General features: G+C 36.1%; 1 protein-coding gene across 2 annotated transcripts in view; it reads right to left on the reverse strand.

Annotated features, from left to right (window-relative positions):
* LOC145688286 (peregrin-like) overlaps positions 1 to 27,973 on the reverse strand; it is a 166,490-nt gene that overhangs the window by 128,525 nt on the left and 9,992 nt on the right. For both annotated transcript variants that reach the window (XR_014131869.1, XM_081762280.1), the window contains exons 2-3: positions 22,683 to 22,875; positions 12,909 to 13,090 (exon numbers count right to left, since the gene is read on the reverse strand). Coding sequence is in view for 1 of the 2 variants with exons in the window: in XM_081762280.1 (XP_081618406.1) it covers positions 12,909 to 13,090; positions 22,683 to 22,863 (363 nt within the window). In the remaining variant the exon portion in view is untranslated. The remainder of the gene's footprint in view (positions 1 to 12,908; positions 13,091 to 22,682; positions 22,876 to 27,973) is intronic.

Raw genomic sequence — 27,973 nt, forward strand, 5'->3', positions numbered from 1 at the left:
TTATTTGCTAATATACACAATCAAGCTGGAGCTAAATGGAAAGTCTGAAGTGAAACTAGATAAAAGTGGAACATGCTAAGGGGCTTAAGTCACTCAAGGGTATGTTGGGCAATCATCTTAGAAATCAAGACTCTAAATACCAATTTATCGTTGAACTGGGTGATATTGGGGAGCTGACTAGGAAAAGGAAAAAGTCTTCTGTTAATCTGAACAATGGATATAAGACTGAGTTTTCAAAAATGAACAAACACGCAAACTCAATAAGTATATACGTGCATTAACACATAATCAGAAGTTTTAGTGAATAATTAGTACTGGAATGGCAATCCAATTAATTAGTTGGCAAATTTTAAATTTACAATAGTTGTTCTGCCCAAGCTTTTGGTTCGCTGTACATTATGGGTTAAAATCATGCTCAACTAAAAAAAAAGTCTACTTGCTTACAATTCAACAAATTTATTTATTTATTGCTTTAGTTTACTTCTCGAAAAAAAAAAACGGCTTTTATTTTAAAAACTCGATTTTTTCTGCTTGGCTATTTTGCTTGGAAAATTTTGTTTCTTTTTTTCAAGATTCTTCTTTAAATTGACAAAGCAGACTTTGTTTCGTTTCTGAACAACAGAGAAGACTCATTTAATTAGTGGTATGCTAATAATAATCTAAAACCTCGAAATTAAACCATGAATTTCGAAAAGATATTTCAAACAATTTTAATTCTTAACATTTACAATATGAATCCCAAGGAATCAACCAATGTATATAATAAGAATTTTTTTAACCTCTTATATACAAAAGTAAGTACTTTTTTTCAGAAAACTAGCAAAATCGTATATAGTACTTTTACTTCAACATATTCCACAGCCTTTTTTTTTTTTTTTGAGACAAAATATTTAAAAAAAAAACAAGATAAATGCTTACATTTATATGATATGCTTAAAGGCTGCACATCAAGATCTTTGTTTTGGGTGGTTCTTTATATTCTTGAAATTTTACAGTTCAAGTTTTATATGCCCACTGCCATGGTTTACCCAGTCCTCAAAAATTCCTAATTTTTAACAAGAGGAATTCAACTACGGAATCCCCCCCCCAAAAAAAAACTAGGTAATACATTTAAGTCCTGCACAACAAACATGAGTAAGTCGTTAGCTTTTGCGCTTCTATCGGGAAGTCCGGGATTCAATCCCGCATTCGACCATTCTAACAAAAGTTTTTTCTTAATTCTATTTGTGAATGTAGAAATAGTGCGTGTACTGTGAGTCTTGGTCGGCTTCCTTTCTTATTATTTTTAAATCATTGTTATTACTACACTGAAACCTGTCTATGTTGGCCACCATCGGTTCCATCGAAAAGTGGTCAACTTAGACAGGTGGCCAACTTACAGAAAGTAAGTGTGATTTGTGTATTTTTAGAGTAGGATTTCTAGTATTACTTGATTGTAAGATTTCAATAAGCAGTGGCACAACAGCTACTTATAAATAATGTATATAAAGTAATCATAAAAATATACAGTACTAGAAAATATTACTATAGTATGCAAGAGCGCCGATTTCTCTGTAAATTTGAGGGGGGGATTCAGATGCAGAAGGTATATATATGAAGATTTTAAGACAAATTGCACTCAAATTAAACCAAATATTGTATACTCATAAATAATATAGGGGCCACATGAGCTTTGAGGGGTCCGGGCCCCCTCGGTCCCTCCAGGATCGGCGCTCTTGATAGTATGTTTAATATATATGCATACCTTTCTCTTCCTGAAAACTAGTCTGGTACATTGGATTATTCGGATTGAAAACACAATAACACAAACAACCATGAAATAGAAGTGTATGTACGCAGTTTATTGAAATTGATATTATAGCACACTGAGTGATTTAGATTGAAAACAAGAAAAGCTAAGTTATAAATTGAGAAATTCATATGCAATTTATATGTGACTTATTTTCAGTTGTTACTGAATGGTGGTTCATTCTAGACATATTTGCTTTATTCTTTTTGGCAGATATGCACGTTCTAATATTGTAGTTAACTACCTCTTGTTAATAAGCTAGAAGTGTTTCCTTCGCAGCAAAAGATGTTTTGAGAAGATCTTGAGGGAATTCATATCTCAAAACCTCCGCTACCTTTTGACATGCAGTCATGTGCCAATAAATGACAATTGAGCTTTAACCTTGAGAATTTTCCGGAATTACTAAAGCTTCCCACTGATGAAAGGAGCCGATATAGCTAATGGTATTACCAAAACAGACAGGGTAAACAAATACGTACAACCATTTCCTGAATCCCTGTACGTGCTTTTTCTTCTTCACATCTTCCTTCACCACACTTTTATGAGGGTAGTGTTCTGGCCATTGACCTCCAAGAACAAATCGTGCGAATCTATGCTTCTTTGTGTCCAGTCACAAATACAGAACATCTGCCTCTCATATGGGAATTCGAAAGAGTTAAGAAAAATAACAAAACTGTATTTTTCGTGGCCAAGATACGCAGGCAAATTTATCATTATCATCATAGGGTAAACATTGCTTCAGTGTGGCCAACTTCCAAGATAGACAAGTGGCCAACTTATAGAGTAGTAAGTAACAAATGTCTTATGGGAAAATGCAGGTTCAAGACGAACTAGGCCAAGATAAGCAGGTGGCCAACTTAGAGAGGTGGCCAAGTCCACAGGTTTCACTGTAATTACCAGCAGTGACGGATTTGCGAAGGGGGGTGTCTTTCGGACTGAAGCCTGTTCCCCGAAATTACGGAATTTCTAAAACAAACGAAATATTAGTTATGCCGTTACTCAAACTTCAAGCTCCCCTCAAATAAAAATTAGGCATTTTTACAAAACTAAACACTAATAAGGAAAACCCCTCCCAAAATACTTTTCTAAATCCGCTACTGATTATATATATATATAAATAGTACTCAAGGTTGTATCTGGAAGATTACTGCTAAATCATAACAGAAATGTGGAAGTGCACTTCCATAGATATATTGAAAAACATAAGTTTAACTTGTGTGCTAGAAGCTAGCGTACTAAGCTTTAAGAAATGAAACACGGATGACTAAAAATGAAATGTCTAGAGAAGAATAAAATGCCATTAACTCAAAAGTTAAAATTTTTGCATCTCTACTCACCAACCATCCCACACTCTATACCATATTTATACAATTATTCGAGGTCTTCCTTATACAGGAAAGAAATAATGCAGGTAGCGACATCTATTAGTGTAACTTTTTGGATAGTGTTTAACGTTCCATGTTTCTGCGCCGAGGTTAAGGGAGACGGATATTGATGGAATGACGAAAAGTGGTAGGAAAAGGGAGAACCCCTATAAAATCCACGCACACGGGGTTTGTCCACCAAAAACACCACTCGGCAAGAGCTGGGATCGAACCAGTGACCCCAAGCGCCAGAGGTGAGCGCTCTACCACTGAGCCGCCGCGCCCCATTAGCATTACTGTTTATTATTAGAATTGGAGCCTTTGATGATATTTTTTTTTAACCAAAAAAATTCTGCGATAATAAGAAGCTATCTGTTTTGTAACTAGTTGTTTCCATAACGAAATTCTTCTGGGCTTTTAAATACACCTACGTTACTACCTTTTAAAAGACAAAATTAGTTCTAAGGATGGAAGAGTAAGGGAAAGTCTCATTTATGAAACACTTTCTTTTTCAACTGCTATTTAAAGAAGAAGAAAAATCCACTGACAACTACGATGTTTAAAATCAACATGATACTTTCACGGTCAGTTTGCGTAACAGAATATCCAGTAACATCTCAATTACTACAGTTGGGTGCTAAATATACATATCCAGCTATTCTACTGCTTCTGTACTTACGAAGGACAGTATAGTAATTAGGTAGGGGAAGATTGGCATTGTCCCGAGATCCCCAACTATGAGGGTTCATCAGTACACACAGGAATTTTCGAAGATGTACGATGAGATGAGAACTATTCTTTCCAGTTTCAAAGTTATTATGGCAATATCTTCAACCCTACACGACTCTTTGCATACAGTCCCTCCTGATTGCTTTAACCTATTAGAGTCTGATTTCTAAAGAGATCAATAAGTTGATTATCAAAACCACTAATTATCCATTTAACGTCTACAGGGATCAGGAGGACTCTGAGGAAACACTTAGGAAGAGCTGTATATATTATCCGATTCGAACAAAATTCGTACCACAGAATTCGTGTCTGTAAAGAGCACAATGATCTTAGTTTGAAGGTCGTCGGACAAATATGAGCGCGGTGGTCTCCTGCCAGGTGGGCTTTGTGGTGGATAAATACAGTGTGTGTGAGTTTTCTCGGATTTCTCCTGCTTCCTCCTCCTCGGGCATAATCGTGGAACGTTAAACTAAAGAAAAAATGAGGTTGTGTGTGGATGACAGTTACTGTTTGTTATGCCAGGAAGACACCAGCAAGCACGAGGCCTACAGTGCAGCTGCGAGAGGTGGGAAGATAGTTCCGCGCAATAGCTGCTAGCGTAGATCGAGACGTGCCAGTGCTCCCGTTGAAGAAACCACGATGGGAGGTAGAGTTCCCACAGTAGACGTGCTCCTACGTGGCACAAAAGGATCGTTCACACGCATGGCCTACCAGACAGGATGACGATCTCAAATGCAATTAGACACACCATGGTCCTCATGTGTGCATACGAACACTCAACAATCAACTGGTTGGAGACAAATCTACATTCCGTGTTTCTTTTGCACGACTACCTCTGACACCTCCGCTGGTATTGGGAGATACTGTATTGGCGAGGAGAACTTGAGGGTGGTGTATTCAGCGTTAACAGTCATTTCTGCAACTGATACCTTGACAATAGTGTGTTTGCACTTGCAATATTAGACCTATATTTCGCACTCAGGTATAGAGGACAACAGCTACACATCCGGCTCGATTTTGAGCTTCATTCAAGGAGTATGATTAGTATATTGTATTTGTAATGATATCAATTCTATCCTTCTATATTGCCTGAACATTTTGTGAGACCACATCTTAAACGAGGGTAAAGTACGAGTTCATATTGCCGGCACAACAGAGTGTGGTCTACCTGGTACAAGACTTTTACCCTGCCCTATTAGGTCTCCGAACCTAAGCCCTACCAAGCACATGTTGGAAATAATGGAATGGTTTGCCGGGATGTTGCAACAGCAATAGCCCACGTACGCCAATCTCTACTGCAGGCGTTCGATACTCGAGACAGAAATTCAATATCTGAACGACCAGGTAGCTACCCGAACACCTTGCGATCGGGTTGGTTTTAGTGCTGTTAAAGTTAGTAATGTACGTTTTTTTGAATATTCTGTATAACATATTCGTGATGTCCCACTGGAGCCACGGTAGGATCACTAGTACCTACAGTTTCCTTGCAACTCTGGACCAGATCTGTAAAATCCTACTGGGTCTTCTTAAATGCGCTTCTACCAGTATACACCTCAAGTGAAATGTATCGGTATGCTAGCATTCATATCCCGATGATGTTTTAATGTCTACGTTTTACAATACACAAGTGTACCTGTATTTATTACAAATATCACTGAACGAAAATTTCGATTCTATCTTACTTGGGAATATTTTAAACCTTTATTTATAAACAAGCAAATCTAAAGAGGTGGGGACCTAAAGTTTTGTACAATTGTTCGACTTGAGCCCTACAAGGGATTTTTCAAACTTCGACCCTAAGGGATTTTAATACTTTCTTGTACGGTCTCTGAAAGCGTTAGTCGTAGGAACTTGAAATTGTGTATAACGTTATCCTTTGATTTTAAACTATCCATAAGACAGAGTTTTCTGAGATTCAACCTCTAGGAGACAGAGAGGAAAGCATGAGTTTTTTCAATATTTTATCTCTCTTCAGCAAATTTCCGAAATCGTTCGTCCCGGTTAAACTGACAATTTGTACAAATGTTCTCCTTAGCCAGAGGTAAATAAGTTATTATTATTTATCTTTCTCTCGTGAATTACTTATTAGGGCAACTTCAACAATTTTAAGATATTATCCTAGACTGCTTCTTGCTTTTAGTATCAACTGCAAAATGACGACCTAAGAGGAGTATTCGTGAGTTCACATATTTGTACAGGTAACTGTGTGAGAGGAAGTTCTACCATTAAAATCAGGACTTCCTGGCTAATATTGTAATCTAAAATCTTAGAACATTGAGGTAACTCAGCATCATCTTGAAGAGACGCTTTCAACAGTGTGTGTCAGACATTAAGATTTTTTAAAAATTTATTTTTATTTTTATCTACGAAATGAAATGAGATGCATCTTATAAAACTTCAGAAAATATGTACTAGCACTGAGTACCGACAGAAAAAAGGTATTGATCCAGGCCGGAGAAAAGTGGGTAGGGTGTTCAACGGTATCTTATTCCATACGAGGGGTGTTGAAAAGCTCCTTCCTGTTCCCCTCCCCCGTCCACATAAAATTTTCGAGTACAGACTCATATAAAAGCTTAGTATCTTGGTATGCAATGTTGCAAATATGTTTTTTTTTCTTATCTTTTCTTTAAGGTCTGAAGCAGTGATGGTGGAGGCTAAAAAAAGTAAAATAAAATAAAGTTTCACATTGTATGACTCAGTCATAAACTTTCTGTTTCTTTAGAAAAAGTGCAAAGAACATTCACACCATGTCACAGACATTGAGGAAGCAGAGTCCTCTTACAGCAACACCAAAAGTTAAGGCAGCTCGTTTCTGACTATTCGCCGTTGAAGATGAGCCCCAATGGGCGCCCTCCGACCTGGCAATATGTGATGATCCCCACGAACTGATAATTGAAGACAGGTCAACACGAGAAACACAGCTAGGGTACGTTTGTTTCATCTTGGCACGCTTCCTGCCTAAAGGACGGACCTGTCTGCAACTCGTTGTTGCCACACCACGGTTCAGTTGAGAATTACAATACGTTAGGAAACACAGCTAAACACCACACCACTCACAAATCACTGTAACACACTTGTTCGCATGTGGTAACTAAGCACTTCAACAACCCGCCCAATAGCAATGACCTCATTTGATGGGCTGACTGATAACTAACGTCACCTACACGACAAAACCAGTAAGATGTCTACTGAATTAAAACATTCACGTGAGTGCTAGCAGAAAATACTTTAAAGGCCAACCAAGTGCATTGGTGGGAAGTGTGCCAAGATAACAAACGTACTCTAAGATACTGATCGTCTTACAGGAGAGTGTTCGGCAGCGCGCAAGCTTTCAGTTTAGTGCATGTCGAAATATCAGAACAATGATCAGAAGAAGGAATGAGTTGAGCATCCAAGGCAGTTTTGAGACTAGTACTCCGCATTACTTGGCCCGATAAATGACTGAGGTTGAAATTAGGTTCCATATCTATGATCCTGAGACCAAGGATCAGCCAATGATGTGACGCCTCTTCGAGTTTCTGCATCCAAAGAAGTTCACACCTAGAAATTTACAAAGAAAGCCATGGCTCTAATTTTCTGGGACAAAGACGGTATCCTGTTGAGGACCTCGGAACACTAGTATCACCTGCAGTCTTATGCTAACTATTGGGCCAACTCCGCGAGGCAATTAACACGAAACACCGAGGAAAGTCGATCAAAGGGATCATAATTTTAAATAATTGATCAGCTCGCAAGTCTCAAGTTGTGGCTGCCAAATTGAACATCATGGAATTCCAGATGGTCCGCTATCTCCCCTATTTGCCTGATCTGGCTCCCTTTGAGTATCATTTGTTCCGTAAAGAAACCTCAAAGGACATTATTGAAGCCCAACATACTGTAGAAACCTGGTTTTATAGACAACCACAGGAATTTTGTTTATAAGAGTTAGAAAAGCTGCAACATCGCTGTATCAAGTGCATCAGTCTCAGGGGCAATATGTTGAATAACTGTGTAATTCATCCCTATGGTTCTACTCTTTCTATATATATATATATATATATATATATATATATATATATATATATATATATATATATATATATATATACAAGGTAGAAATATTTTAGTACTCCCTGAAAAGAGGACGTTTAGTAACCCTCCATATATGTGCTTCTAATATGCAGAAAATATATCTACAGGAATTTTAGAAATTCCACCCAAATAGGTGGTAGAGGAAGCAATTTTTAAAAAGCATGGTTATTTTTAATTGTGCATTAACCCATTGGCACCTACGTGAGTGGGGGTGGAAAATTCATGAAATCACCAAGAAGAAATAAAAATTGAAACATATCATTGTAATCATTAGAAAGGTCATATATTGTGAACATCTCATCCCGTATATGATCATTTTATCATTGTTATTTCCTTTGTTACAGGTTCTGTAAGAAGATATGGCGGAGGATCTAAGGAAATTCGTGAAGAATGAGCTTCGCAGTGTCATCAAGTTTTTTTGTGCTGCAAGACAAATCATCTATGGAAATTCATAAAACTTTGTAGGATACTTTGGGGGAACACGTTCCTGGTTATACAACAGTAGCGAACTGGGTGAGGCGTTTTAAGACTGGCCATCGTGAGACTGAAGATGAACGTCGCTCAGGCAGGCCTTCTAGTTCAGTGACCACGGAAAACATCGAAGTGCATGACATGATCATGGAGGATCGGGCTACGTGGATGGGGATATCTCGTGAGCGTGTGTATGTCACAATAGCAGAATATATTTAGACATGCGGAAGGTCAGTGCCAAATGGATCCCAAAATGTTTGAATGCTAACGAGAAGAGAACACGGGTGCAGATGTCATAGGACATTTTGCAAAAGTTTCAAAACCCTGGTGAGTTCTTGCGCTGTCTGGTGACAGATGATGAAACATGGCTGCACTACTATGATCCAGAGACTAAACAGAAATCCATGGAGTGGCGCCGCAGTGGATCTCCTCGACAGAAGAAGTTTCGAAGCCAAAGATTAGCTGGGAAGGTGTTTGCATTGGTGTTTTGGGATAAGGACGGTATCGTCCTTATCAAATATCTTAAAAAGAGTGAGACCATCAATGCTGGGGTTTATTCCAACTATTTGATTGAGCTGAAGGAGGCTCTGAAGAAAAATCGTCGGGGAAATGTGAGCAGTGGTGTTCAGTTTCTCCAGGACAATGCACCCTCCCACAAAGCTCATCAAACCATGCAATTGATGGCTGATCTGAGCTTCACCTGTGTACCTCACCCACCCTACTCATCTGATCTGGCCCCCTCCGACTATCACCTTTTCCCACATCTCAGAAATCATCTCAAAGGCAAACATCTTCCATCCGATGAGGCACTCACTGCGGAGGTGAAGGGCTGGTTTGTACAGCAGGGCAAGACCTTCTATTTGCAAGGGTTAAATATGTTGCAACATCTTTGTGAAAAGTGTATTGAGCTTCGGGGGGAATACGTTGAATAGTGTATTAAAATGGTTCTTCCAGGTAAATTTCTTCTTGGTGATTTCATTAACTTTCCAGCCTCCCCTCGTACTTATGGAAAATTTCAGTTTCACGTCCCTCCGTTCCGTTTACCCCTTACGAACTCAAATTTTAGTACGATGCTACCTGCTTCATCGCTATTAACTTTGATTGTTTATTAACTGCAGGACTTCTCTATTAGTTCTAAATGATTATTAAATACGAGCAGTGTGTCGTATAATGTTCACTATTTCAATTTTTGTGTAAAATCACTTTTAGGGTGCCCTGCCTGAACGCATTTGAATTTCGCGAAAACGTATGTGCCACTGGGTTAAGGGCATGAAGTTTAGGTATGGAGGCTTTTTTTTTCTTTGTTTCACAAAATACGAATATATGATTCATTTGCACGAATTCAATATAAAGAATGCTGAGGAAGGGATTAAACAATGACTATGGATGAAATACAAATAGGCCTATAAAAGCGAAATACCACTATAATTGATTTACTGATTACTGCCGTTAGAATCCATTCACCGAATGAAGTGAAATTTGCAGGGTAATTCTTGATATATATGTACTAGCTAATAAAGGGCATTTAAATTAACTTGTAAGGGGATTAATATGAGTTTTGACTAGGCAGATGCTACTTTTAGATCGCTAAAGTAGCGATATGGAATTTTGTATCTGGAGGTATTTGTTTCAAGGAACAGAGATCTTTTATTTACTCGGGACAAATTCAATATGGACGATAACAGAAAGGGCACCAGCAAATTCGGACGATTTTTAACCTCTGGAATCACAGGAATGAAATTTCGTCTCCAGGCTTTTCATTTTAGATAATACGAATCTGTTAACCATAATTCACTTCAATATGTTTAATGTTTCACACAAGCGAAGCAAGAGCAGTGGTACTTCTGTAGAGCAGTCGCTTGTAATTTTAAAACTGAGGGATATAACGACACCCACTTTTGTATCCGTATGTTTTTCACACAATTTTAATATTCACTTGTACGAATTTAAACACGAGACGTAAGAAACGGGTCGCAAAAATCTGACTATAATAACATCGGGGTGAAATTTGTGATCTTGACTGGCGATTATCTGTATGTCGGTGAATCAATTACTTCCATATCTGAGAGAGTAATTTTGCTAGATCTACATATCAGAGACCAAATTCAGAAACGAGTTCGGGGAAAATGCATTTCTGGAGGATGAAGATTTTTCTTAATTACTGCTATGAGACGGAGTAGAACTATCAACTTCGGCTGCGATGAAGGTTTAGCAACGTTTCGACCAAATGCAGTAAATGTTGTTCAGGTGCAAATATTCAAAAATCCACTCTGTGGACGACTAATGATTTTGGCTAAAAATTTAGATGGAAATTAGGTGAAGTTCTCGTTTCTAAGTGCACAAAATGACTTAGCGAAGTTTTCAACCTGGAAAAGGTGAATAAAGGAGGCTTTCCGAAAATTTACTTCGGGAGCAAAGAATTTTGAGAAAAAAAATTAGATACGTAAAATAAAGGGAATTTTCGTTTTTTGGATGCGGGAAAGCCATTTAATCATATCTCAATTTCGAGGAAAGACGTTCAGTAGAGAATATATATATATATATATATATATATATATATATATATATATACAGGGAGTCTTCTTTGGGGCTAAAATCACGAACGAGGAATCAGCACGTCGGCCAAAATCACAGACCACTCATTTATATTAGCAGTTTGAATGAACTTGATCGGTAAAAGCAGAATATTTATTTTCTTGAATATTTAGCTCTATACAATCTATTTTACTACATTAATCATTCATTTTTTATTTTATTTTTTATTTATTTATTTTTATTTATTTTTTTTTTTTTTTTTTTATGTTCCTGATCAACCGGACGTCATTATATTTTGGCGCTCATCACTGTGTATACATACATGAAACAAGGATTTCGTCAAGGCACGGCTAATGTTTGTGTCACATACTCAGTTGTAAATTACCAATGTATAATCAGTGCAAAGTTGGGCCTCAAGGGAGAAAGGCTATGAGGGACAGCGTGATCCGTAATGTATTTACTAAGGATGGCCAATTCCGGAATGTTTACTTTCCGGAACCGAGAAAGTAAAATCGAAAAATTCTGGAATTCGAAAACATTCCTAATTTCGGAAAAAGTCCGGAACTCGGAAAAATTCCTGATTTTGGAAAATTTTCCGAATTCCGAAATCCGGAAAGTGAAATTTCTCATTCCGGAAAATTTTGGCCATCCATAGTATTTACCTAACAACAAAAGGTTGGATTCGATCCGCTGTACCAACAGGAATTATTCCCCATTCTACCTTCGTTCTAAAAAGGCCAGAGGGTCATCCACGCTTTGAAAAATGGGCACTAATAGGACAAAACCGGTCGATGCGCGGTGCTGACTACTCACTGTACGTGCTGAAGTCACGAAAAAAGTGGTCCAATTTATCTTTCTTGACTGCGGTACGGGGAGGGGGAGCGACGGAAGTGGTGCCATTTGCTTTTACATATATATGTAACATGTTGCATTTTGTTGGTTGGTTTGAAGCTGCTTAGTCTCTTTGGTTTGTCTCTTTTTAACGCTAAGGCGACACAAGACATGAACCAAATGTAAAACTTCTGATTTTAAGGCCGAGCCGGACTCGGGGTAATTACTAATGAAAACTGACGAAGCTAGAGTGCAACTCGGCATTATTTTTATAGCAATTTCACCAACACGTCAATCTCAAGATACGAAATTCCCTGACTTTTACGGGTTTTCCAGGTCCAATGCGCAAAATTTCAGGTAGCAGTATTAAGTGAGAGAAATGGTACTTATAACTCTGCAACATTCTAATTATATATTTTAATTTTACGAAAAAGGCATAACTAATTTTACGCCAGATGCCTAAAATGACATTTTCAGTTAACACTTTTAGATGTGAAAATGTTCATTCAACGAAAGAAGCAATTTACGTTTTTCCTTCTTCCAACGGTTCTCTTGGTGACCCATATAATTTATTAACACAGATTAAAAAAAAAAAAAAAAAAAAAAAAGTTTTAGTTTTATGACTTTACTGTCACACTTAAAACATTAATTTTGTACTGCACTATATGTCATTAAGGAAATGCACCTCTTCGTATCTCCACAAGCACTTCTCTCTAGTACACACGATATACCCTATTAAATGTGTTGTTTTTATGTCTAATATCGCACAAGAAGGGTACATACTAAACATTCTGTCGCAATAATTGCAGTACTATGTAGTGAGACAGAAGAAAAAGACTTTCTGTTTGCCATGGCGCTCCAGATAATAAAAAAAGAAAAAAAATCATGAACGGACAATATGTCTATTTTTGATGTAAACAATCAATTTGGTTAAAATATTACGGAACATTACATCTGTGTATGTACACATTCTACAATATCACACAGTTCATAGTGACAGAAAAATCAACGGGAAAAAACACACACAAAAAAAATAATCATTGCTAATGCACAACCTTGAAAAAAGGAAACGTCAAAGATCAAAGAAATGAGTTTCACATTAGTATAATAGCACTTACCTTCGAAACTACTTCTAAAGGTTCGAAAATACTGATGCGATGCAACTTCCCGTCTACATCAAATTCAACCATCTTTTGCGATTCAGCATACGTCAATCCTTCACTCGTTTGAGGTGTGAAAGTTTCTGTAATAGGGGGAGGTGTACGATTTTGACGATGATGCCACCTGCCTTTCTTTCGCCCTGTATCAAGAGTAACAAAATTCTAAGTAGACATGCCTAAGACCGTGCACATGGAGAAAGTTCAAGATTGGTGTTTTCAGGAAGGTGAAAGAAAAAAATTACCTTATACATTAAATATGAAAAATTTGAATATCCAAAGTTTTCGTTCTTTCACTGAATATCTCACTGTTATACTTTCTACAGGAAGCAACCGAAATATCGCACGCGAAAAGCAAGAATGATCACACTATCAATCTACAGATCTAGGTCGTTGGTTGGTATTCTGAGGCGGAAGGTTATGAAAGTAATTCGGTGACGTTGGTGTGTTACGTTGTTATTTAAAAATTGTTCAATATAGTCAAATATTATTATAATAGTAATACTAGTGCTATTTAGTCTGTGATGGGGGGATTAAGTAGGGCTTGCCCCCCCTCAATATCTAAAGTACTTTATTAAGTTACATCATCAGTGTCTACTGTTTCATTTGCTTCTTCTATTTTGTGGGAACGTTTTGTTATTCAATGAATACACACTTCGTGAGAGTAAATTTTTACTAATTCGACCTTTGTCAACTTGTTTGTGTTAAAAGAAATTCAATATGTAGTTAGTTTTGTGTTTATTAATTGACTTGTATTATTTTTGTCACTCCACAGAGATTGTTTTGATCCCAAGTTAATATGTACTTCGAGATGGTGTGTTTTGCCTTGGTCGAGTTGTTAGCTCACTTCTATGATGAATCATGGTTTTAAGTATTGTGATTGGTTAGTGTTGTAATGTTGTTGTACGATGTGTATGACATGTTGCCTGTGTGGTGGTTGTGAGAGCTACTCGGTCACGGTACGATTAGCACATGCTTTCTCTTTTAGTGTTTGTCCCAGGTGGATTTACAATATTGTTCGTCATATTTTAATGTATGTGTTGTTTCATTCGCAATGTGCATTAGTTGCAGTTAGTCACTTTAATATTGAAATAGTGTTATTTTAACTATATTTTTGGAAGGAGATCGATGAAAATGGAAGTAGGAAGGATTACGTCATTGTTCTGTTACAACTTTTTGCATTGCACAAGTTGGAAATAATTAATTTCGTTTTATTACTTCGTTCCTCTCTAGTCTAATTTTGGTGATTTTCTTTCCGAAATATAATTAAATCTTCATTGTTTCACTTCTGAGATAAACGTTTGGAATTTTATTTATTGCAGCGGGATACCAATTAAGTAACTTCACTCCTATCTACTCCCTGGAAATATACATGTGCCCCATTTAAATTTAGAAACATTTAACTCTGATGAAAATCTTTGTGTTTTACGTCCCACGCTCATGCCGGTTAGGCTAAAGGAGACGGTGATGATGAGAGATGAGTGAAATGGTGGAATGAAGAAAGTGGGAGGAAACGGGAAAACCCCAAGAAAACCCACGAGCACGGTGTTTGTCCACCACAAAGTAAACACGGCGCGAGCTGGGATCGAACCAGGGACCCCAAGCCCTGGAGGTGAACGCTCTACCACTGAGCCACCGCGTCCCCTTAACTCTTATGAATATAAAAAGAAAACAAATGTACACTATATTGTTTCCCCTGGGTTAACCTCCGAAAGATATTAGCAACAGTGAACTATTTAAACATTTGCGCAAAAAATACTGCAAAATAAAATAATAAAAAAAAAAAAAACTAAAGTGGCAGAGCTTTCGGCTCTTGTCAACCGTAGATTCCATTTGCAAAGAAATCAATACATAAGATTGATTGCCATAGCAGAGATTATAGGAATTAAGGACGATATACATTTTTTCTTCAAAAAATGCTAAGTGAGGTTAGTGCATATACTACATGTAGAATCCTTATATACATAACCAATCAAATTTTAGAAGTAAATTAATGAAAACGAGTAGCTAAGAAACCTGAACTCCTAATCTATATCAAATATATAGATAATGAGAAAATTCTTCCGAATAACTGTACCTGTATAGTCAAGAGGGTTCATGCTGGATTCATAATTCTGCATGAGAGGTACTTTAAGTTACACTTCACAAAATTATATATATATATTGCAATTGAACTGTAATTCATAATTTCTCTAAACTAGAAAATTAGTTCCAATTTTTGAGCTCTATGTGTATTACGTACCTTGCGTTTCCATATATATATATATATATACAGGATACATATAAAGTTCCATGTAATATGTAATTTAGAATAATTCTTTGTAAACTATTTTGCGGGTTTTATATATATGAACAAATAGATAGAAATTTGAACCTACTTGTATAATGAAATACCAACTTTCTACCGCACTTAAGCACACATTCTATTAATTTAATCGTATACGTTTCGATGATTTATCATAATCATTATCTCTTAAGGAATTTTTACATTAGTTCGTGGACTAGTATAGATTTTTCAGTGCTTAGAAAATCACAATTATACTTCGTTAACAGCCAAATACACAACTGTGAATTTATAACTTCAATAAACCACTTGACACATTTACGAACTTTCGCGTTACACAATGCTCAGCCTCCTGTTTACATCCTTGGTAAAATAGTGCGCTGATGAAGAAATACATATTCAAATCTTGTGCCTATAATCTAAACGGTCATTTAAGTTCGAATTACGGAAAAAAAAAATACTTCCTGTTTTAAATGCTCCAAGTTTCAAAGCCAGTGAAGTTGCAGTGATTTTTTTAAAATAATAATAATAATAATAAAGTGCGCATTCACTTCAACTTTAATACCAAGTACTAAACTATAAGAATTTTTCCTCTAGAAGAACTTATTTTCCTCGTGAAAATCGAATTACTAAAAACAAAAATTGTGGAAACTAGTTCCTTCATCACAAATCACACTAAAATTCTGATATTGATGTCTCTGTCTAAGCAAATATTCCCTGACCAGCACACACTATCATTTATGGTCAGGTTTATAAGAAAAATTCACTCTTTTAATCGGCCTCCACCATCCTCACAGCCGAACATTTTTTTTTTATATAATATAATATAAGCTTAATTTCTTAGTGTAAATATTTACTACGAGAAACACCAACTGTATCTGGATCAGAATAAAACCGTAGTACCAAACGATAATTATACGCTAACAATATTCTCAACACCCACGAACATAATCATAGATCATAATTTGGCCTCTCTCTCTCTATTATCATATACAACCTACAAATCTTTTTTTTTTTTTTTCCCTGTAGCAACTGTATTTCTCATTTAATTTCTCTTGTTTTCTTTCACAGTTATAACTAGCCTGGGTTCGATTCTCTTATTCGGGCACTAAAGATTTTTATTTATAGTGGGTTTAGTGGTTAAAAGGAACGAGTAATTCACTTTCTGTATAATAGTGGTTAGAAATCGTGGGAAGGATCGCACGAGATCACAAATCAAGATGGATTCGAACCAAGGTAACATACGCGCGTACCCACCGTCGTTGACACGCCCACTTCGCATCTGCACAAGTTCTACAATTCCATGTACTTAATTCTAACCGTTCCTGTAGTGACTCGTGTGAGAAACTTAGACGAAACAACTGAAAACAAAGTAATTACATGAAATTAATTTTACTCAAGCAAAAATATTATACATGTCACATATATACTTACTTCTGTATTTTTTATTTTTTAATATAAATTTTATTAATACCTTTCGATGTTTTTGTCTTTAACACGTTCCTTTCATCATTTTAGTATATCATGTTTAAGCCCATATATTTATTTATAGGAAAATAAAAAAAAAATAAAAAAAGAATTACGAAAGATTAACTCAAAGTAATATAATATGTCGACGAAGCCGGCTCATTACGTAATTGGAGATATACGATTATTTTGCACATATTACTCACTGAACACTAATTCGCACAACACTTCGATTTTGGGGATTTCAAAAGAAGAAGGGGGGGATCATTGAATTTTTGGAGGGCAATCCTTTTAGATTTTTCTTCTCATTTCTTTTGGATTTTAGGCTCTTGCTGAATAACTTCAATTTCCATCATCCGATCGGGTAGTCGACCATGAACTTGCTTACTGTGCCACAAATTAATGATTCAAGGAGCAAATTTATCCCTTGTCTTACCTACATCATTTTGTCACGAATATGGATAAAATTCACCACTAAATTTAGTTTTTGTTCTTGATTAGCAACATTTACAATGAATTGCGACAATGTGCTTATCCTTGATCTTAGATAAGTAAAGTTATTTCGATGTATTTTCGCTAAAAATCACTTCAACTTACGTATGTAACGAAACAATGTGAGTTCCACAATACACTGATTCACTTTTTAGCACAACAACATAAACGATTACCAACTTATTTATTGATTTCCATGGTAAGTTGTTCACATCTTTTCTTCTGTGGCTTCCATCGGTATAGCACAACTCCCGCCCTTATCCTACCAAGCGTCTGTATGCTTGCGCTTGTGGTGACGGAGAAAAATTTTAAGAATATCTATACGAAGTATTCTTTACAGGGAATATATACACCAAAAGGTGTTATATGTATTTACCATTAGAGTAATATAATTAGAATATTAAAAATAGTAAAAATATTCATCGATTACGCTGGGATTAATAGAACTATTTCTTTATAAAGTCACAACCGCATCTCGTTCCTTTGTGCGATGGACAAGAAGTACAAGTCACCACTGCTCAGCGTTGCCAACACATTAAAAAAAATAAAACCATAACATAAAGTTTGTGTCAACGTATAGTACATGGAGCCTTATTCCACTTCAGACAAGAGTAACTGGGAAAAATTAAAATGAAATGAGAGTGAGGGAGGGCGCACGCTCATACAGTCTGAAGTTTTAATATTTCAAAGCCTCCCCAGTTTCTTTATTTACCAATTTTAAGTATAATTATTACTTTTTTCAGTCTTTTTTCAAATCACCTTTCTGAATCTGTTTTGATTTTCTGAAGTGTTGTTCATATTTTCTATGGATAGCTGATGCGAAAAAAGTAAATAAATAAAATAAAATATAGCACATTACCTGACTTTCATATTTTGAAGTATTTCACTAGCTACCTTTAATTTCTCTGATTTTCGAGGTCAATGTGAACTTCGTCATTCTGTGCGATCTTAAACATTGTTTTGTTCTTTTTCCGTAAAGGAATGAGAGAACAACGATAGTATTCGAGACCCAACGGTATATCGGGGTGCTCTTTCCTCTCAAAATAAGTTGGTTCTTCATCCGCAAATTAGTTTAGACATCGACCAGAATATAAAAGTTTAAATTTACTTGGAAGAAAATGTTGTAATTAGTTTGTAATTTAAAATAATAATAAAATTAAGCAAAATAACAATTTTTTATTTATTCACTATTTTTTTAAAATATATTCCGAGTTCCGCTAGAGAAGGGAATAAATATTGTATAATTTGTACGTTATTAATGTAAATCGTTAACCTGCAAATAAGTATTATCAAATATACGATTAACTAACTAACTCTATGACATGGAATGAGGAGGTTCAATGCCGCGTTCACAGAAGGTCTCCATTGACATTTGTCTCTAGTCAACTGGATCCACTTTCTACTGTGTATTCTGCGAGATCCATCTTAATATTGTCCTCCCATCTGCGCTTAGGTCTTCCCAATGGTCGTTTTCCGAATTGGACTTCCAGGCAAGCATTTGAAAGCGTTCTTACTTTCTTCTATTCTGGCTACATGACCTACCTACCTACCTAAGCCCCCTAGACTTGATGACCCTAACAATGTTTAGTAAACGGTATAAATTATGTAGTTCCTCGTTATGAAGTTTCCGCCATTCTCCATTCCCATTCCTCTTGGGTCCGAATATTCGTCTCAGGACATTGTTCTCAAATACTTTCAGCCTACGTTTTTCCCTCAGAGTAAATGACCATGTTTCGCAACCATACAGAATAGGCATGATTATACTTTTATATATTTTAAATCACATAATTATGTATCAAACAATGAAACACATGAGTAAATATTGCAGTGCAGGAGCAACCCAAGTGTCATATTCGCACATTCCCACCTTTAAACAGTTAACAAAATAAGTTATGAGAACACAGATATAACAATGGAAGATTGTATGTTGTCATAACTAAATGCAGAACTTAATAAACTCAAACATTCAACATTGCAGTAATAACAGAATAACCCACAGCAGACCAATTTACCTCAATTTCCATTTCCTCTTCAACATCATCGTATAGGAGAATCAATATAATTTTTGAATCTGGTTCCTTAGGTTGGTATGGTTTCGGCGGAATTCTACGAGCGAGGCTCCATATTTCAGTAAGCGAAGTTCACAGTTTAAGATACTTAAAATATAGTTAAACAAGTAGGTTAATAATGTTAATGCTATTAAGTATACGTGATGGATCACTTGAGGAGCTTAAATGATTCATGTTTTTATGCATTGTAATAGGTAGTGATGTAATGCTGGTGTATGACCTGTGCGTATTTTCCGTGTGATTAAGCTTATGAGGCACTCCTTTTCAGATGCTAGCACTTTTCTTCCTTTTCCTTTTGCTTGGCTTTCCGTATTTCTTTAGAAATTTGAGTTGAGTTGAGTTGATTTTAGTTTAGCGTCCCGTTCAGCAGCAAGGCTATATGAGACGTGGACCTACTGATTAACGTGGAATCCGAACCACATGAGCTCCCGCCGGGAACCAAACCCGGGTCTCCCACGTCAAAGGCGCGTACGCTGACCGCTTAGCCACGAAGGAGCTTTCTTTAGAAACTAGAGAGTGTTTTGAACTTTTTTTTTACGTACTTTCTTTTTTCTATTCGTAACATCGATATGGCAAAATGGGTTATTTGAATAGTAAAATAATTATGATTTTCTTAAACATTTTTTAAATAAAATCGTTGTAAGTGGAAGAAAGTAGGACCATGTCACGCAGTATTACCACCTTTTGCATTAATTGTTTGCTCCGCAATTGAAATTAGTTTCTTGTTTCTTTCAGAAACACAGTTTAACTCATGACTTTTCACTACTCGGATAGCCCATTTCAAATTTTGATTAATTTAAGGACCATATCAACACAGGAAGTTCACTCAAATTTTCTCAGCAGCTCTATTCCGTACGTGCCCAAAACACGCTACCTCTAGTTCCAGATGTTTTTATGGTAAGTCACAATCTGCAACAAGCCTACCATATCTGTACAATATCACTAAATATGCCTCGTAACTTGTGAAAGCGGTTACATAATCTTATCATCGTCTATGTAAAAGTAGAAAGAAACCAATTTACTGACAATCTGTGTTATTAATGGGTGATATCAATAAAACGGAGAAGTTACTCATTACGCCCAATTTTGAAGTAATTACTCGCATTGGTATCAATAAAAAGAGAACTGAGCACTAGTCGTCTCGGCTGACCTCGGAGAAGCCCCGCCCTTTTGAAGTAACCACACCTCTATTCTCGAGCCGAGTAACTACTCCGCGTTTGATATCAACAAAAATCAAAGACTCTTCTGTGATGCTAGTAACTTCTCCAAATTTGTGGAGCAAGCTAAATAGGTGACTCCGTGCGAAATATGGCAGAGTATATGATTGTTTTGCTATGTAGCAAAACTTATAAATTGCATAGAAATGTTGCAAATGGAGATTACAAAAAACAGGTTCATGAAAGAAAATGTAGAGTAGTTAGCACAACATTTTTTAGGAGAATCAACGGAAATTTGAAATGGTGCACTACGTAATGACGAAAAGATGCGGGTTTTCTTGCTTTACGTGAGCGATCCGGGATTCCAGGACTGAATGTTAGGGGATTCTGTTGTGGCTCAAAGTACTGTGTCTTTGACTACTACAAGTGTAATGGGTGCGATTATTGCGAAACATGAAAATTGATTGTTTCCGGAGGTGTGTGTAATATTCAAACAGCAAAGGCAGAGTGACAAGAACAATATATATTTCCGGGTGCTATCGAAGCACTTGACTATACACACGTGGCAATAAAGAAACCTAGTATTTTGAAGACGAATACACTAATAGGAAGAGCTCCTTCGTGGCTAAGCGCATAGCGTACATGCCTTTGACATGAGAGACCCGCGTTCGATTCCCGGCGGGAGCTCATATGGTTCGGATTCCAAGTTGATCAGTGGGTTTCGTCTCATATAGCCTCGCTACTGAAAAGGACATTAAACTCAAAATCAACTCAACTCAACGCTGATAGGAAGGGTGTATACATGAGAATGTATATTTTTTATGCCAAGGTGAAAGGGGACACGTATGGTGTGGAAAACGCAATCAGATGGACGTGCTTTATGACGTGACTGGCTGGACTATTTAAAAAAGGAAACAAAGGGACCAAGTGTCTGATTTCGTTTTTAAAGCCAAACAATCTTGGACAACACGTGATATGCACTTATCGTGCTAATCTTGATATTGCTGGATTCCAATCAACATCCATCAGTTCCAAGAGGTTCGTGGTTTCAGTTTTTTTTTTTTTTTTTTTTTTTTTTTTTTTTTTTTTTTTTTTTTTTTTTTTTTTTTTTAATGCTCGCTCAGATATTAAAGATTCTCTTTTGGATTTGTGTCTCATTTGTAGATGTATTTGATATTTCGTTGCATTTCACTGTACTTGCCTTCAAAGCTTCGGCTTTCCTTCGTTTACTTTCTGGTAACTGTGACTTTGAACGTACCACTGGAAACTCTCTTATAATAACTACAAATGTACTTTGATTGAAGCTGTCGTTACCACTTGTCCCTTCCATGGCGTTTTGTATACTGCGCCATAAGTTACCCACAACGAAATGACCGCCCAACAGATGGGAGAAATGAGTAACCACTTCTTTTATTGATGCGACTCAGTGCTACGTGCAGAGGAAGCGCGAGTAAACGTGCATAAATCTGGAGTAGACTAGACCTGAGTAGTGGCTTGTTTTATTGATATGAAATTGAGGGAGGAGATTACTCCAGGTGTAGTTACTCCGATTCTCGAGCAGGACTTCTCAGGAGTAGTTACTTATTTTTATTGATATCACCCAATGTGTAAATTCCCACAGTCTGCACTTCATACATTTTCCTTGATTTTTTGGCTTTATTTAGATACCCTTCCTGACAGTGGATTCTATAGTGTGCCAATCTAGAAAAGTTCCAGAATCAAGACCATGGTCGTAAAGCATACATTTTCAGAGTACTTCCAACACACACAAATAGGATCACAGTAGATGCTTACAAATATCCAGGGTGTTCGAACATTTTTGAGCGGTAGTGTATATTCGAGAAACGAAGGATACTTTAAAAAAATCTAGCGATGTTACGTCTAGACATAGTATCCACTCTAAGAAATCAACAAAGTACAGAGTAAGATCTTTTAAGATCATGGATTATATTTCTCTCCCACAATCATCATGTAGAACGCAGCTACATTGCCTTCTTCCGTTTGGAAATCTGTGATATTCATTGTCAAAATATTGATGTGTGTAAACCGAAACAAAATTAAAATCAAAGAGCTTGCTATTATTATTTAGTATTTTCATAATGCTTCTGTCACGTCCATAATCGTCACTTGAGAACTTTTTGTTCCATATAACTTTGACTAATAAACAATACAATATAAACTAATTCCTAGAGATTATTTAGCGGACTCATCGTACTAATAAAATCATTTCATCATTTCATGCAAAAGTAAAATATATCATATTTACCTGTACTTGTTCGAGGAGGCGCATTGTTTTGAGGATTTTCGTGATCATAGTTGTACAAATGGAATTGTATCCCACAGAAACTTTTGTATATTTTCCGACAATCTGGGACTGGACATTCGTATGGAGGTTTCGTAGCCTTCAAATTTTGGCAAAACAATTGAATATCGAAGTCGAGAACCATTACTTTTGTAACCTGAAAAAAAAAAAAAAAAATGTAATCTTTGAATCAATACAAATGTATCTACAGAATTATTTTGATATCCAATGTAGTCAAATTCAACAGTTTTGAAAGAAAAACAATTGGGACGTTTCATTGTTATTTTATAACCACTAACTTTATTGAAATGATATTAAGAAAAAAAAATAACCAGACGCCAAGATCTGTTGAAACTGGCAAATCCGGTGCTCCACCCGCAATTATCAGCCAAGTATGTGACTCACAAGTCAGAGCTATTGCTTCACCACCAGCAGGCGTCTAACTGCCACAAAGTATGTTCTCACCTATCTCAACACATGGATGACTGGCATTAGAAGGCGAAATATTCGATTTATGATAGTAATTTCTACTCTTGAAGTTTTTTTTTTTTTTTTTTTTACTTTCGGAAAATTGTTACTTATACGAAAAATTTTAGCATCTCACGAGCAATTCAAGCAAAAACATGAAACTACGTTTATAAACGCCTCATTAAACAGACACGTGTCCCAGCGTTTTTGAAAACTTATGTTCTAAAGGAGGGATTTTATATCTATATTACATATAAATATCTATATGTTAAACATAACTCTGGAACGCCTGAATATGTGATTTTCCCACCTTGGCACACATATGACATACAATTTTGAAATAAATACTATGAGGGTAAGACACCCCTAGCACTCGTAGAGATACGATGGGAATACAAATAATTAAAAAAAAAAAAAAAAAAAAAAAAAAAGAATATTAGTATTCAGTCTTCGGGGTCGCTCAGATGAACAGTGACACACCCGATGCCGTTTAAGTTCAAGTACAGCCCCATAGACGTGAGAATGAAGGTTGGAGGTATGAAAAGATGACATTACGAACTTTTATAATTACGGTTTCATTGAAATGGATATCCTAAGGGGAGAAGAGGATTAAAATACCTTCCAAAAACTTCTCCTCGTATGAAAAACGGGCATTTCAGCTAGTTTTTAATATACATGTTTCCACTTTCGCTACTCCTGTGTATGATTTGCTCATTAGTCATTACATCTATGCAGAAATGAGTGAATCACTTACAATGTTAAAGACCGGGCAAATCTTCCTAAAGTAATGTTAAAAATTCCGCAAAACCAACTTCGTAACATAGTGTTATTCGTACATTTATTTGTTGAAGAAATTCCTTCCAAGAACCAAGGATATATGATATGGGGCCACCTGCTAAACCCGTTGGCGTAGACTTTCGCAAATTTTCCGATTCAGCTCCCTCCGTGCTGTTTAGCCTCTACTACCTCAAATGCTAGTAGTATGTTCCATAGGACTTAGTCATATTCAGGAACATAATTTTATGTTCATGCAAATATTACAGGAACATCCTTAACGTTTACAGTAAATGATTATAATTATAACGTGCAGTATGTCACTTTTTTCTGAAAAATCACTTTAAAAAACCCTTTCCGTACGCCATTTCATACCCAGAGAATGTATGTGCTAATAGGTTAAAAGCAAAATCCGAACCACTACTTACATCTTTATCTCAGTATATCCATCCCACAGCGCATCTAAGCCCGGAAACATGCACGTAAGTCACTCTGCTTGTTAATGTCACGTGTCGACGGAATTTGTGTAGCATGCACGCTCAGCCGTAATTGAGAAACGGTCTACTTTATATATATATATATATATATATATATATATATATATATATATATATATATATATATATATATATATATATATATCATTTTGAAGAATAAATAATCCTTTTTTATTTATATCATCTGTGCCAGATCCAGGATTAAGTACCAGTTTCTTTTCCTGTATGTGGAACATATTCAAATGTCACACTACATTTTCCCCATGAAAAAGGAATTTCTTGATTTCAAAACCTTTCAATCCCATTTTTCGCACTGCATCCTAAGGCGTGAAAGATAGCAGCCTACTTAAACATGGTTACTCGTGAGAAGTTTACTGTAAACTCTTACAAAAGAACCTGGCAATACAAAAAGCTAATACCAGAAGGTGTTCACGACAGATCATGATTACAGAAGGAAAAGGAAAGCTCAATCGCAATAAAAAGCACCTAGCAAAAACCTTAGTATTCCACCAAATGCCAAACTCGCCTTATGCGAAATTAAAAACGTACAATACGCATATGATTCAATAGATCCAGCAGTTACTAAGGTAACACTTAACAAAAATTACCCAGCATTACTTTGACTGGAAGTTTCGAAAATATTTTATTGCCAACCTCAGCACGAACTCGTTCAGAAAATTAAAGTTGTTCGATCAACTTCATTTGTTTTGATTAACTCTTCCTATACACAAAAACATACGCACTTCAAAAAAATTTCAATGAGATCCTCCCTGCACCTCTATATCCCGTATTCATGTGCACTAACTTGTATATTGTATCGCTGACGAATAATCAGTAATGAAACACTGATTTGAAGTTTTGCATATCTCACCTGTGTTTCCCCTTCACTGATAAAGAAACATGAAGAAAAATGACAAAATTACAACTGTGTCTTGAGAATCTTCGTTATTTTCTAACCTACAAATTTAAAATGAGTGCACTTAAAATCACGACTTTAGCATCAATAAAAAGAAAATGAACGCTTGACTTTTACTTGTTATATACTAAAAGGATTTGTGCTGATGATGGCAATAACGTTTCGTCGAAACGTTCACAGTAGAAGTACTTGTTAGTGTTTTTGGTACTTACTGTAATATACTGTAGTAAACTTCAGTTAGGGTTTATTGCACATTCTGTCAAATCATCTTAGTATCTCTGATATGTGATATTGATGAAAGCATTTATAATTATATTCTCACATAGTTCGAAAAACGATTATTGAACAATACTCATCAGCAGTGCCGTAACAATGAGCAGTGCAACACACCGGGGCCCCGACGAGCCCGTTAATTACTCAATACGCTACTAAATACATATATTTTATTACTTAATTCTTATGTGCAAGAGAAAATCATTGTCAATTTTAAAATTCTCAGCAATTTTAGATTTTTTTTCTTCCTGTTTTTGAGGCCCCCCAAAAGCCTAAAGGCCTCGCTGGACCTGTTTATTACTCAGTACTGAATACTTATATTATTATTCACTTGTTATGTGTGGGAAAAAAAATCATTGTCAATGTTAAAATTGCACCAATTTTAGTAACATTTTTTGGAGGAGTCCCGAAGCCTATAGGGTCATTTCCTATGTATGAGAAATAATCATTGTGGTGAAATTCTAGATTACTAGTAACTTTCGTAAATTTTTTTTTTTTTTTTTTTTTTTGTTTTGTTTATTTGTTTTTGAAGTTCCCAAGCCCAGGGGGGACCTCTAAAACTGTTTATTACTCGGCACGGAATACTTATATTCTATTATATGGTATACAGTATTTCTTATGAGTAAGAAGTAATCATGAAGTTATTTCTGAAGATATTCGACATTTTTTTTTTAAATAATAATCGTGGATTCAACATTGAACATAACAAAAACTGATCAGGTTAGTGTCATTCTTCGCTACGTTGTTGTTAACTCAGGACTTTATGCATTAGATAGGCATGATGCCGAGAGCTATAAACATCTCTTTCGTGAAATTTTACTCAACAGCCGAATCGACATACAACGGTGCAGAGAACAGGGATATGATGGAGTATCAGTGATGAGCGGAGTTTATAGTGGTTCACAAGCAAGAATTAGTACTACTCCAAACGCTCCGTACGTTCATTGCTGTGCGCATAATCTGAATCTTGTTATTGTCGTTGCTGCAAACGGTTCCACAAACTTTTTCAATTTTTGATGTTTCATATTGATATTTTCATTTTTTTCTTTTTAGTTTTAGTGCTCCTAGATGGTTACTTTAAGCTCTTGGTGATGGTAGTTTTCTTCGAAATTAAAGAAGAAAACTAAAACAATGTATAACTAGGTGGGAAACAATACATACTTTTGTTAGGTGCATGAAAGAGAGAATTGCTCACGTTGAAAAGATCCTTACCGAGATTTGGCTGACAAGTAAGACACCAGATGAGTTGAGAGTAGCTGAGGCATTAGAGACATTTAAATTTGTGTTGATCCTAGTCATTTGGGAAAGATCCTAATGTCCATGTATATAATTTCCTAAAGTTTGCAGTCTTCTGATATTGATCTGCAAATAGCAGAGAAAAATCTGAAGAAATCACTTCAGCAAATCAAAGATCTTTCGGGAAAGTATGACGAGCCTGTAAAATCCACAAAAAACCTGTGCTCGAAATTGAGTATTTCACAAACATTTCAAGAGAGACGCAGAAGGTTTGTAAAGAAATATTTTGATGAATTGGCTACGGATAGTAGACCAGATGTATCGGAAGATACATTTCGTGTCACTATATTTCATCCAATTCTGGATGTATTGTGCCACAACTTTGCACCTGTTTCCACGGAATGACTGAAGTGCTCAATAGCTTTTATTTTCTCACTCTAGCAACATTGTTTATTGTCTGTATCTGAGCAAGACGCTCAAAAATCTAGATATGACTTTGCTACAAAGTACAGTAGTAATGTAAGCCCAGATTTCCCAAGGCAAACACTGGTATTCCACGGTAAATAGGGCTGAAATAGATAACCTTGGAACAGCTCGGGAAACAGCTTTATTCTTAGTGGAAAATAGGTATTCTACGTCTTTTCCTGATGTGCTTACCGCATGTGTAATTTTTCTAACAATACCAGTAAGTGTGACTTCTGCTGAACGCTCGTTCTCGAAATGAAGGCTTATATCTAGGTAAAAAACTACTTGAGAAATAGCACCTCACAACAAAAGTTAACAAATGTTGCTATATTAAATACGGATGAGCACGAGCGAATAGGAGCGAGTTTTCTTTGAATTCTGGTCGAGTTTCGAGAATGAAGCCAAAACAAGCCAAATCCTGTGTGTAGTTTCAAGTACTCTTTTCAGGTATCCTACACAGACAATATAATTATTATCAATGATACTACTAGTATTAGTCAGGGTTGGCAAAAACCAAAAAATCAGGTTTTTTTGGTTTAAATAATTTGCTCTATGTATTCATATCACATATGGACAGAAATAAGTTTGTTTCGCCTTGTTGTTATTATACAACAACCGGGTTATGT

Source organism: Thermobia domestica, chromosome 6, assembly GCF_964235325.1.
Source record: "Thermobia domestica chromosome 6, izTheDome1.hap1.1, whole genome shotgun sequence".
In the NCBI taxonomy this organism is placed as follows: domain Eukaryota; kingdom Metazoa; phylum Arthropoda; class Insecta; order Zygentoma; family Lepismatidae; genus Thermobia; species Thermobia domestica.